This window comes from Ambystoma mexicanum, chromosome 3q (assembly GCF_040938575.1).
Source record: "Ambystoma mexicanum isolate Mex_15411 chromosome 3q, UKY_AmexF1_1, whole genome shotgun sequence".
Classification (NCBI taxonomy): domain Eukaryota; kingdom Metazoa; phylum Chordata; class Amphibia; order Caudata; family Ambystomatidae; genus Ambystoma; species Ambystoma mexicanum.
This window is the reverse complement of record NC_090926.1, coordinates 686,098,572-686,111,778: the sequence shown is the minus strand read 5'-3', so window position 1 is coordinate 686,111,778 and position 13,207 is coordinate 686,098,572. Positions and strand designations below refer to the sequence as shown.

Here is a 13,207-nt window from a genome sequence, read left to right as displayed (position 1 = left end):
ATGTCCTGTGCCCAGTTGTATTTCAGGACAACCCTTTGCCACGGGTCCTCTAAGGCCTGCCTTCTGGCAGTTTACAAGGCATGCAGGTGCCAACACAGAATCTGAACCCCCGATTCAAACAAACACTAGCGATCATTTCAGTTATAAAGAAAAGGGTACGAAGCTGTTGGATGGCCGTGGTCGGCTGCCAAATTAAACGTTTTTCTAGAAAGAATATCAACAATTTGTTTGAAAAATCAGGAGGGTGGAACACAAGTTGAGAGAAATATTTGGGGGGTGGGAAAGGCTTGTCACATGAACAAACAGGAGATACAACTGGAAACACGTGTGGATTCACATTGCATGTGGTTGCAACGATCAGTTCATTTTGACTCCTTTGTGTATTTGTAAGTTTCTCTTGCTTGCAGAGACCAAAGGCGGAAACACCTGGCTTTGCTCTGCAGATCGCGCAGAAAAGCTGTACACCCTGTGCTGAGACACACTAAACTGTGACAATGACATGCATTCAACAGGAAACGCTGTACAGTTCCTGCCAGATTTTTCTTTCCATCTAGCCAACATTAACTATATTTTTCTCAGAGTATACTTGACCTAAATACTTTGTCACAGTCCCTCTCCACCACTGTTGTGTCACTGGATCCACTCAGCCAACAGTTGAATCCAACTGTATGAAAAGCAGCCTGTATAGCTATGCACATACTAACAACCACAGGAAGAGCCCAGAATCGCTTCACACGGTTAGAAGGCTCTTGACCAATACTTCTCCAATCGGTGCCCTTATGCAGAGAAAAAAAACCTATGGCAAGCGTTAAAAAACACTCTTCTAACCGAGATGTCATGCAGCATGCCATGCAGTTCAACTTAACAAGGTTAGTGCACAGAGAAAGAAGCACTGCCACATACGTTACATCTTTATGCATTTCTATAATTAACATGAAGTAAACAAATGTAGGTAACTACTTGCTACTCACATACAACAGGGATCCACTCTGTAGTTTAAAATGACATTAAAAGAAAAAGTCAAAGGTTAATTGTTATGTTTATGCACAGTATTAAATTCAACGTCAGGATTAGCGTAATAGCGGCAATATAAACACAGGTGACACAGTGTTGTAGTTGTGACTATTAAAACTGAATTACAGGATTGTGAAGATTAAAGCTATGCTTGTGTGAGTAGGGTGGATGCAGGGTATTCAGACTGGCCCCATGTCCAAAAGCAGTCCGTTCGCTTCAGAGGATGCTGGAGCCACGCAAGGGACACACACTAGGCAAAATGAGCCTTGGGTTTTTTTCTAGATTAGTTCTGGATTACCCATAATGGATTAGTGGCACAATCACCTAAAGCTTCATCTTGTTAGGGTATGCAACATACTGCTGTGCGTTGGACCAGCAATTCAGTACAATTTATAGCATTGAATTCAGACAATGACCCTGTGATTAAGAAAGGCTCTACAACCCCTTGGACAGAGGTGGTGCCAAGAGCTGGCCTTCCACTCTTTCAAGTCTGCCCCAGGTCATGGACCCACCACCTGCCTGTGCACTGCTTTTAAATGGTGTGATCTATATGGTGCACATTCCAAGCTTGCCACATTTCCCCAGTTCAATTTATTGAACTACCCAGGACGAGTAGGTTCCCACCAGCCCAAATCGTATGCCCTGTCCTCAATAGCCACCTTTGGCCTTAAAATGGCCTAGCACCCTACAGTATGTGGAAGAACACTCATTCCTCCTCATTTCATGTTCTCTGACCCTTCAGTCCCTCTCAGAGGCAGCCATGTGATTCTCTACAGCTAGAGTCATAGGAATCATCAGGAACCCAATGTCAGACAGGCTAGATCTTCATTGCCTCATCACATGATACCATAGCCCTCTGGAAAGAACAGCTTGGATATATAGAAGCCGATTCAGACTACTGCCATGGCAACAAGTCAATTGGTGCCATGGAAAGACGGGCCTTCTAAGTAGCTGGTCTAAGACATTGCCAACATGTCCCTAATTGCATTTTAGACAATTTAATAATCAGTCAAAATTAAAAGGTGTCAATGCATTGATTTTGCTATAGTGAAATAAGCAACTGTTCTAACATAGTTCAAGTTAAATATTCAACCTTGGAGAATATTTATCACCGAACAATTAGTGAATACAAAAAAAAAACTCAAACTCTTGTGCTAATAAGGACAACAAAAAGAAAACACTTGCCTGATGTTTCACTGGTTTCGGAGATTCTGCCTGTTCATAAAAAATAAACAAACACCATAGTCAGAAAAATGTTTTACCATCAGAATCCCTTTCTTTCGTTCAAACAACCATAACATGCCACTAAAGTTAACCTTTCACTGATTTAAAAGTGCAAATGTGCAGAACCCCATCCTGACTAATGACTGCCAGTTCTGGGAAACATTACGGAATTACCTAGAAGCTTCTCCTCGTCAGCTTTCTTCAAATTAAATAAATGATTAGGAATGCTCACTTGTGAAAGGAGAGAGCAGACCCAGGGGCCATTGTGAGGAGCGCAGAATGCGTCTTCTATTGGAGAGAAGAGCCAAGCAAGTACAGGGCGCAAGAGAAGACATTAGGAAACTGGATGTTAATGAACAAAGGATGGAAAAGAAAAAGTTACTTAATCCATAGGGGCCCATGCAGTTTTAAATCGTGATGTTTAGTAACCACACTGTCAAGTCCCCAAAATACTCCACCAATGGGCAATGTCTCAAACCCATTTTGTAAGAGTCCCAAAAAAGGGAACCTGAAACTTGGGACATGTATTTCTTTTTTTTGTTTTACTTTTATTTTTGTTGGCAGGCACACACACACACACACACACACACACACACCCCCATCACCCCCCCCCCCCCATCAGGGGCAGCCAAGCAAGGATACAGCAGTGCAGAGCATCCGGTGCTGTGGCACATAACAGACATGATTATGGTCAGTTGTCTGCCGAGGAGGGGGTATCCAGGCCGTTAAGATAGCTGTAAAAGGCAGCCCAGATGTTTTTAGGCCAGGAACGGGCCGGGAGGGTGCAGAGGTAGTCCTCCTCACAGTTCCGAGACCATGTCAATAGCTTCAGCCATTTCTGGAAGGTAGGAGGGGTAGAGCACTTACAGTTCTGCAGAACACACCTTTTAGCAATTATACAGCCCACGTTTAGGAATTTAGCCGGCCCTCTGGCTTCCTCAGCCCCTCATGCCCCAAACAGTACCCCCAGGGGGTCAGGTTCAATAACAGTATCACAGATTTCTGACAGAGTTTTCAGGATCTCATCCCAGAATGCAGCTAGCCTCGGGCAGTCCCAGAACATATGCAAATGGCCCGCATCCTCTGCACCGCAGCGAGGACAGAGCCGTGGGTCAGAGCGGAAAAAACCTGGAGATCCTACGCGGGGTGTAGTATAGCCTGTTTAACAATTTATACTGGATGGTACGATATTGAAAGTTCAGGAAGACTATTAGTGTGGGAGCACATTTTCCCCCACAGTTGGTCCGTGAGTTCTACTTCCAGTTTGGATGCCCAGTCATCCCGAGCCCTAGAGGGCCGTAATGGGGCAGTAGTGAGGAGGAGTTTGTATAATTAAGACACCACCCCGCGGGCCCCACCAGAGTTGGTGATGTAGGAAATCCCAGGGGAGTCAGGGGGTTTGTTGGGAAACTCAGGCCAAGCGCCACGAAAGGCAGCGCGGAGTCTGAAGTATTGTAGTAGTTCCATTGGTGATCCCAAATGGCCCGGTTTCCAAGTCTGCGGTGTTATGAATAGCTCGTCCGGGTAGAAGTCAGTTAGGGCCCGGTATCCCAGGGTCTGCCAGTGTCGTGCCAGGGCTATGTCGTTTGTGGGTTCCAACCCGGGGAACCGTCTGGCTGGAAGCCACTTGTAGTATGGGTGTACCTCAGCACCTGCAGCGAATATCCGCCCCCAGGCCAGTAAAGTGGTTCGGACCGGGTCTATGGTTGAGTCCGGCACATATCGTCAGTGTAGAATTAAAGACATATCGGTGCCAGAAGCAGCGAGGGCTTCCAGCTTGACACGCGGGCGAGGGGGAACCAGGGTACCAGTAAGTGGCAAACTGCATCAAGTCAGGGGCAGTGAACCCACCTTTTTCATAGGGGAGCGACATATGAAGCCATTTTTTCCGCACGGCTCCCGAGTGCCATAGAAACTGTGCGCACAGCTTGTGTAAATCTGCAAAGTACTTCTTGCCGGGCCATATAGCGACATTCGTGCAGGAGCTTAGGGAGCAATATCATTTTTACCAGTGATAATCTCCCCGCCAATGATAATGGGAGAGAGCGCCAGCACGCTATCTTGGCTTCCGCCAGTTCTGCCATGGCCAGGTAGTTAGCTAAGAGAGTGTCTTTGGTCAGGGACACCTGGACTCCCAGGTATTTAATCCCATCAGGGGACCAACGGAGCGGATACTCGGTGGCAGGTTGCACAGTGGAGCTTGTGAGAGCGAAGAGTTCGGATTTAGTATATTTGATAGTGAAACCAGAGTATGTACCAATACGGGTGATGTCACGCAGGATTGGGTCAAGGTGGACATTTGGGTCTCTGACGAACAGCAGAACATCGTCTGCGTAGAGTGAGATAATTTCGGGGGTATCCTGTAGTCGTATCCCTTTGCGTGAGTGGTGTTCCCTGACATAGTCCGCCATGGGCTCGATGGCCAGGGCAAATAGAATCGGGGAGAATGGGCATCCCTGACGAGTGCCTCTGAAGAGAGGGAACAGAGCGGACGTTTGAGAATTGACACGGACCCTGGCAACCGGGAAGGTGTATAGCAGCTTGATGTATGCAATCATCCTGGGCCCCACGCCCATGGCCTCAAGGACGAGCCACATGTACTTCCAGGACACCATGTCGAAGGCCTTCTGAGCATCCAGGGTGACTGCAACTGCACTCACATCTTGATCGATACGTGCCATAACATTAAGAAGCCTTCGGATATTGTGTGACGTGGATCTCCCAGGCACAAAACCTGACTGGTCATCGTGCACCATATATGACATAGCAGGTAGGAAGCAGTTGGCAATCACCTTGGCAAAAATTTTTGTATCCAAGTTCATTAGTGAAAGAGGGCGGTATGATCCACAGTCATCGCTAGGCTTATCAGGCTCGAGCAGGACCGCAATAACGGCCTCGCGTAATGTCGGGGGGAGGGATCCTAACTGGAGCGACTCATTCCATGCCCCGAGCAGTTCGGGGGCCAATATAGCTACTTGCTCCTGATAAAATTCAGCCGTTAGCCCGTCGGGGCCCAGTGCCTTTCCCTTAGGGAGACTAGCTATAGCCTCCACTATTTCATCCAATGAAACGGGGGAAACCAATTGGTCGCTCGTTGCGGGGGAGACAATAGAGGTGGGAATCTGCTCCAGGAGCTCACGCATCTGAGAGTCACTATGTTAGGGGGGTTGAGAGTATAGTTTAGAGTAGAAGCCTGTGAAGACTTCAAGGATATGCTGGTCAGACCACTGTATTGTCCCCCGATTGTCCTTAACACAGATAATTTGGGATTTGCCCCGCTCGCCCCTCGCTAAGGCGGCCAGCATTTTGCCAGGTCTATCACCCTCGCCGTATCTCTGCGCAGCCTGTGGGCGGCTGTAATACTGGACTTCCCGATTTGCTTGCTCATTAAAGAATTTGAGCTCCTCACTGATCTGGGAGAGGACACCCGGGTCGATCGAAGTCGGGTGGGCTCGCTCCAGGTCCCCTAGTTTAGTTTCGGTGCGGGACAGCGCGGCTCTTATAGTTTTGAGAACTCCCGACTCTCTAGAGATGGATGCTCCCCTGATGAAGGCTTTGAAAGCATCCCAGCAGACCCCCAGGGTGGTGGACTGTGGCGTATTGTGCTCAAAGTAGGACTGAATATCAGCAAGGATGTCTGCCTTAAACACAATGTCATGCAGAGCGGCCGATTTGAATCGCCATGTGTTGATGGTAGGAGCAGGTATTCCCAATTCCAGGGTTATCAAAATCGGTGAGTGGTCAGATAGTGTGCGTGCAAGTATACATGTTTCCACGACCCTGCCCAGCATAGGGCCGGATAATAGGAACATGTCGATCCTGGAGGAACTGTCAAGCACCGAAGAGTAGTAAGTGAACTCCCGCGCTTGCAGATGTAGTGCCCGCCATGCATCGTGAATGTCAAGTGTCACGGTGTGGGCCAGTAGCCTACGCGCTGCGGCAGACAGGGGCCTGGAGGCTGTGCCAGTCTTATCCATTGTGGTGTCAAGTATGAAGTTCATATCCCCACCCCAGATGATATGCACCCCCACGTACCCCAGCAGTATGGATACCACCTGGTCAACAAATTCGGGAGAGTCAACATTAGGGCCATAGGTATTCACCAACAGATAATCCCTGTTGGCTATGGCGCAGTGCAACACAGTGCATCTTCCCTCGGGGTCTATATAGCTCTTGTGGAGAACAAACCTAAGTGATTTATGGATCAACGTCAACACCCCTCTGGCACGTGTGGAATATGAGGTGAAATATCTGTGTGGACCCCATGTTGGTGCTATACTTTTGGCCAGAGGGCCCGTTGAATGTGTCTCCTGCAGGAGCAGTATTTTGCAGCCATGTCTGCTGGCGTATGCCATAATTTTACGAGCCTTGGTATAATTGCTCAGGCCCCGCACATTCCAGGACATCACCGTTACCGGCATTGTAATGATCTAGGTAACATACACTTAAACAGAGAGCCCGTGGAGTGTATTTCCTGTAAAAGTAATATTTTGCCCCCATGACTATCAACGTATGCCATGATTTCCCGAGCCTTGGTACAGTTACCCAGTCTCCGAGTGTTCCCGGACATCACAGTTATAGACATTACAGAAATCTAATGTGCATCCCGCCTCTGTTGTCGTAGTCTAAATGTAGGGCGGAGCCTTCTCCAATGCGAGTGCCCCGATGTCATGCGGTCTGCCAATCTGCCTCTGCCTTTTATTATAGCATTTCCCCAATCCCCAACATAACCACCCCCACCCTCACTGCCCACCCCCAAATTGCAGTGGAGATCCCCCACCCCCCAATGCAGGCGTCACCCATTAAACCGACACCCCCTGAGAAGTAGATGTCGGAGGGCAAAATCCAACAGATAAGCCCCTATCATTGCCCAACAGGGGCCAAAAAGCGGTGACAACCAACAAAACATAAGCGTTGCAATTGCAGTGAGGTGTGCTGTTGCCGTGTGGGCGGCTCTTCAAGTATCATATAGGACAGCGAGAGCTGTCAGAAACAAGTTCTGCGGTAGACGGACGAATCTCGGATTTACTGGATAGGTTAGTTTACGTCAGGCCATGTCTCACTGGGTTAATCATTGTTGGGGAGGTCCCCCGCTGGATTATGAAGTGGTATGTGCGCCTCGATGAATTTCACCGCTTTGTCCGGGACAGTAAAGAAGTATAGTTTGCCACTGTGTGTAATTTTGAGACGTGCCAGGAATAGGATGGCGTACGGGACATTGTGTTCCCTAAGCAGCTTTTTGACTCTAATAAACTGGCGCCTCTCCTGCTGTACCGCCATTGAAAAATCAGGGAAAATCCAAATAGTGTGAGACTCAAGGTGCAGGTCTCCCTTCTCACGTGATAAGCGGAGGATGAGGTCTCTGTCCCGGTAAATGAGAATCCTGGCTATGATGGGCCTTGGGATGTCGCCCGGCTTGGGACGTGGTGACAGAGCTCGGTGGGCTCGTTCAACTGTGAAATATGGTGACAGAGCCGGGTTGCCTAGAAAGTCTTTGAGTAAGGCTTCTACAGCATCCTCCATGCGCCCCTTGAGGGCATTCTCAGGGACCCCTATAATACGCAGGTTATTTCTGCGAGAGCGCGATTCGAGGTCATCGCACTTTGCTCTCACACTCTTCATGTCGCGCGAGAATGAAGCAACAATGTTCTGCAGTACATGTATCTCATCCTCATTCGTTGATGCCCTGTTTTCGGCGTCAGGGATTCTGGTCCCCGCCTGATCCACCTGTGTTTTTAAAGAGGCGACGTTAGCGTTGATGTCATCCAGCTTCTCGTGAAAGGAGGCGAAATTTTTGGCCATAAATTCCATGAGTGTAGTCAGGTCAGGGGACCTTGCACTGGGGTGAAGGCCAGCCATCGGCTCCTCCTGCAGGGACGATGCAGGGACGATGCGTGTCCCCCCCTGTCCCCTCGGAACAGCTTTGGTGAATCTATCCATGGCTCCCCCCTTGGAGGTCCCCCTAGACTTGTTTGGCATTGCTGGTTCAGCCTTGGGAGCCGCGAGGGCCAGAGGTGTGGCCACTGGAGGAGGGTAAATGGCCAAAGGACTGGGGGGCCGAAGGACAGCAGGTGGTATTTACTGCAACAGTTATATAGGCAGGCTCAAGTAGCAGCAAAGGCGAGGTGGCCGCAGGCGGATTGAGAACACGAGGCTACCAGGGGCAGAAGAGGGAGGGCGCCAGTCCACAGAGGTTAGCAGATATCAGGCAGCTGCAGTAGTTGTGTTGAGGGGGGGCACTCCCCTATACAGATGAAAGACGTGGGTCCAACCCGACAGGGTCACGCTCCTCCAGGAGCCCAGTCACTGCAGAGCAGAGGTAGAATGGAGGCCAGGCCCCCAGCGTTCACAGGGGCCTCCAAGCTGTGGATGTCCAACAGCAGGAAGTGTTATGGTGCAGCCTTTGGCCCACTCTCCAGGGCGTGTAAGATGGGTATTATGGCCCGGATCAGGTAAGCTAAACAGCGGGCCGGATGGGGGCCGGGGGCGCCGTGATTTCCCCAGAATGGGTCCCCCCTCCACTCCACCTTATCAGCGCGGCCCTCCGCGCCCGCCCGAAATTCACAGGTCCGGGCCGCCCCGCGCGGCCCAGTGGTGAAGGCTCCAAATCCGGAGGCAAAGATAGGGGCCGGGGCGTGCTCCAGCAAAGGCCCAAGCAGCGGATTGTTCGTGCAGCGGCATGCCCCGGGGGGGGGGGGGGCCGCGGCTGATGGCACAGTCCCAACACCCCGAGCGGGCCGCGGACAACTCTGCAGGGCCCCCGGAGAGAGAGAGGCGGAGCACCTGGGCAGCATGTCTCACGCTTCGCCGCCGTCCAAGCGTGCAGAAGCTCTAGGAGGAGGGGGTGGGGACCGGGCGCACGCCACGGCCTCAGCAAGTCAGTAGGCTGCCACCAAAGGGGGCCTGCGGATGGGCTCCCGGGGTCCAAATTAGGCCGAGATTTTGCAGGGTACAGCCTGACACAAAGGGGCAGCTGCCCAGCCGTGAAAGGAGTGTACCAGACGTTGTTGATCACAGATGCAGGCAGATATGTGCCGGAGTCACACAGAGCTCAAAGGCTAAGCAGCCATCTTGGGCTGCTCCACAGCACCACCTCCGGGACATTTAATTCTTAACTGAAAAGACTATGCAAGGATAAACCATGCATTAGCTGTCGAAATTTCAGACTTCATCAGATGGTGCAGACTGAAATGAATGGTGAATACAAATCTACAAGACAGTTCAGTCTCAAAGCGGAAGACAAAGCGTGTTTTCGACTATATTGCATAAAGGAACAGTATGCATGGAATGACGTTCTGAAATTGCGGTCTTACCTGAAATATCACTTGAAGGGAAGTAGGATTGAATGCATTGGCTGCAGCCGGTTGTACAACTGGTTTAATTGTAGGCCCGAAAGTACCACACAAGTCTCATACAGTGGGCCAGACTTTCCATGGGGATGAGAGGGTGGATGGGCAGTCAGTGTGTGAATTTGAGCAAACAAGTGTTTTGATGAATATTTTTGTATTGCTCTAGTTTAACTGTACCTCTGTAATGCATTGACGTGCAATGGCATTACCACTTTGATACATATTTACTATGGGACTGAAATTAGGTTTTTAAATGCAAGTAAAACTGCACATGTCATATTGCAAAGAAAAAACTGGACCACAGAGGCTTCTCACATGAGTGTAAGGGAAAAAAAGATAGACAGTGAAAGAGAGGAAGAGAGAAAGAAAAAGAAGAAAGGTCCCAGTGAAGGAGAAGGGGAAAGAGAAAGGGTATGAGATAACGAAAGTGAAATGCTGACTTTAAGCCAAGCCACACCATCATAAAACTCATTTGACCTGGAAGGCCACAAATAAATCCGGAAGGGCCGCATCTGGACTGCGGGCCGTATCCTGTGCACCACTGGACCACAGGAATCAAACATGAGGGAGAAATAATGCAACAGGTACCAAGCATTTCCTTCTACTGCACTGAAGTAGCGTCTTGTACTGGAAAAGTGGGTGATGCGGAGGTGGTTGTTTCAGTGCGGCCTTACCCTTGGGTAAAAACAATCAATTCTGTGGTACAACGTCGCCACTGAACTCCGAGAAACCTTCCGACTGTCCACGACAGTGAAGAGTGGAGTACAGCAAGAGCACCCTTATTGGAGTGGAAGCCTTCGTACCATGCATGTTTCAAATGGTGCCCAATATAATCTAGTATCCGGACAATCACCACATCTGCATTGGAATGAAGACAAGGCTAAACAGTCATAGAAAACGAACACCTTAGTAGTGTTGTATGTAGAAGATGCCACATTGCCCGCACCACCAACCCAAAGTATTTTGGAATGCAGTGTTCCACCACTGTCAGCAGAAATGATCCCCTAGTACAGATGGGGGAGGGAACCAGAATCCCTGGGTAGTGTAGCCAACATTTTTGTTAAGACTCCGGCATATATATGCCTTATTCCCCCCACACACAAACCGTTTATGCCTACAACTACAAACCAAAAGCATGGGTAAAAAAAAAAAGGTTATAGGCAATTTTCTGACATAAAATCCTTTGAAATGAATTGCAATAACTTCAGATGCACGGACGGTCTGGTTGCAACGACTAAAAACGATTGAAATTCTACCACCTATGATTAGAGCAAGGCAAGCACAACTTACTACTGCTATGCACAACTCGAGACATCTAACATGAGGTCATGGGGGATGTCACATACAAGGCCAATCACCTTTCTTCACATTTGCAGCCCTTTTGCTCCTGGATTAATATTGGGCATCCCAAAAACTAGTTAGGTGGGGTGTTGTGGAACAAGGAGGACCACACTAAGAGCCAAAGCAACATATTGAGGGAACGGTTTCTTTCTCTACCTTCAATTCCTTAAGCCAACAGGAGTTCACTATTAAGAAACTCCTTCAATCGTCACTGCTGAGCTGCTCCTCTTTTCTACCCCACTTAGTTTCATATCCACTATGGTTAACATCCAGGAACATCTATGTAAAGTGCCCTTTATGCACGTCGGATTGCCACAGTAAAATCACAATGCTTCTACATTGGCGCTCTGGGCCCCTCACTAAAACTGGAACACAGGATCATGCCAGACCACAACTCCAAGAGAGAATGCTGGAACATTGGAAGTCATACTTAAACAAAAAGAGGCAACACGTTTAGCAACGCGGCCAACATGATGCTACTAAATAGAAATTGTCTCAACACTGCACAAAGTGTGACGAACCCTGGTTTTGAACAAAGACCCTTACTGGCTTGTATGTGGCCCCTCTTTGCTAAATTTCATTTTCATTGCGATTTATACAGTGCTAACCTTTAAAATCAAGCCGTCCAAAGTGCTCAAAGGAAAGAAAGGGGAGTTGTGGTTCCACAGAAAGGAAAACAATGATCTACAAGTTACTGTGTAACACTTGTGTATAGGCGCCTTGTGTATAGGCGCGTTGTAAATGCCATATCATATCATTCTATAGAAGTTATCATTCACATGTAAACTGCAGTTCAACAGAAAGGAATTAATGGAAGGAGGTTACAGTGAAAGACCATGCATAACAGCTAGTTTAGAGGAATGGCTTTATTCGGAGGCGGCAAACGGTCTGGTCCCCTTGGTGGAAATAATATTCCAATATTTTCCTTTTTTTCCATTGGTTTTGCTTCTTGGAAAGGTGGCATTTTGTAGGTTTTCTTTTTAAGCAGGCGTGAACCTCCGTACTAGACAAAGAAAGTCCCATTTAGGCCCCTCCTTCCAGACCAGCGAATCCATTTCTTGGGTAGGCCCAATTCAATAGTGTAATTTGAGGTGTATCTGGACCTGAATTTGTCAGTTCAGTGGGCAAAGTTTAAGGGGATGAATCTACTTCAGAACGCGAGGGTAAACGTTCACGCTCCAGGTCAAAACATGTATCTGGGGAATGAAAGTGAAAGTGTATTTTGAGAGAAAGATAAAGGCAAGCTTTATTTTTTTCGCTTAGTTGGTTTGAGAGGGATAGGGGTCTGAAAATTCAGGCCATTTAAATGGGATGTGGCCAGTCGTGCCACTTAACAGGATAATATCAGATCCCCTACACCATTTAGGGATAGGTTTGCCTTAAACACAGTAATGGCAGGGGTCGGAAACCTTTGGCTCTCCTGAACATGTCTATAGGCCCTAGCCAGCATAGTCAATGGTGAAGAATCATGCGAGTTATAAGTCATGGAAGAAATCATCAGGAGAACTGCAGTGTACCGACCTCCAATAAATGAATAGGTGATAGGCAATTTAACATCAGGTAGGGCACATGTTTATTAGTTCTGGGAAAAGTAAACTGTAGTTGGGCGTCATAGGTTTGACAATAGATGTGAATTTAGCTAGGATATCTTCCACCAAGCAGACAAACAATGTACACCCAGACTCAGAATGCAAGTGCTTGGGGGCTGGAGTAGAAGTGGTGAAGCCTTAGCCAACTAAAAGGAAAGCCGCCAAACATCTGTAAGTGGTAGACATGGCAGAGCTGGCAGTCTTAACCTCAGCAGGGAAGGCGTGCGAGGGGGATGAGCAATCTGGGGTTGGTGTAGAGGGGAATTAAATCTAGGCGGGGAGAGGGAGAGGGACAGAGGGAGAGCGATAGAGAGGGCCCAGCCCACCATTGTAAACTTTCCGAACAATGGTGGGCTGGGCCGTGGGGCTGAGGATACAGGGTGGGGATTTCAACACTACTAGGGCCTCTCATCTCAATTGGATGTCCGAGTCAGGGAAGCAAGACAGGGGGTATCCCAGCGGAACAGGCCAGGAACAAGGGTCTCGAGGAGCACGGCTGATGTGACAAATGGTGGACCGTTATCCTGCGCCAGGAGGGTACACATTCTTTTCCAATGCAAACAGACCACTTACAAGGATTGACTACATGTTGCTGGATACAGGGAGGGGTGGGGGACATCTCCTGAGGCGGGCCCAAGTCCTGCAATAGGATGTTCAGATCATGACAGTACAAACAGAGATAACGTGGGG

At 48.7% G+C, this 13,207-nt stretch overlaps 1 protein-coding gene across 2 annotated transcripts in view; it reads right to left on the bottom strand.

Annotated features, from left to right (window-relative positions):
- Positions 1-13,207, bottom strand: part of MYH10 (myosin heavy chain 10) — a 1,173,511-nt gene that overhangs the window by 867,410 nt on the left and 292,894 nt on the right. For both annotated transcript variants that reach the window (XM_069654592.1, XM_069654593.1), the window contains exons 6-7: positions 2,200-2,229; positions 972-989 (exon numbers count right to left, since the gene is read on the bottom strand). In XM_069654592.1, coding sequence (XP_069510693.1) covers positions 972-989; positions 2,200-2,229 — 48 coding nt within the window. The remainder of the gene's footprint in view (positions 1-971; positions 990-2,199; positions 2,230-13,207) is intronic.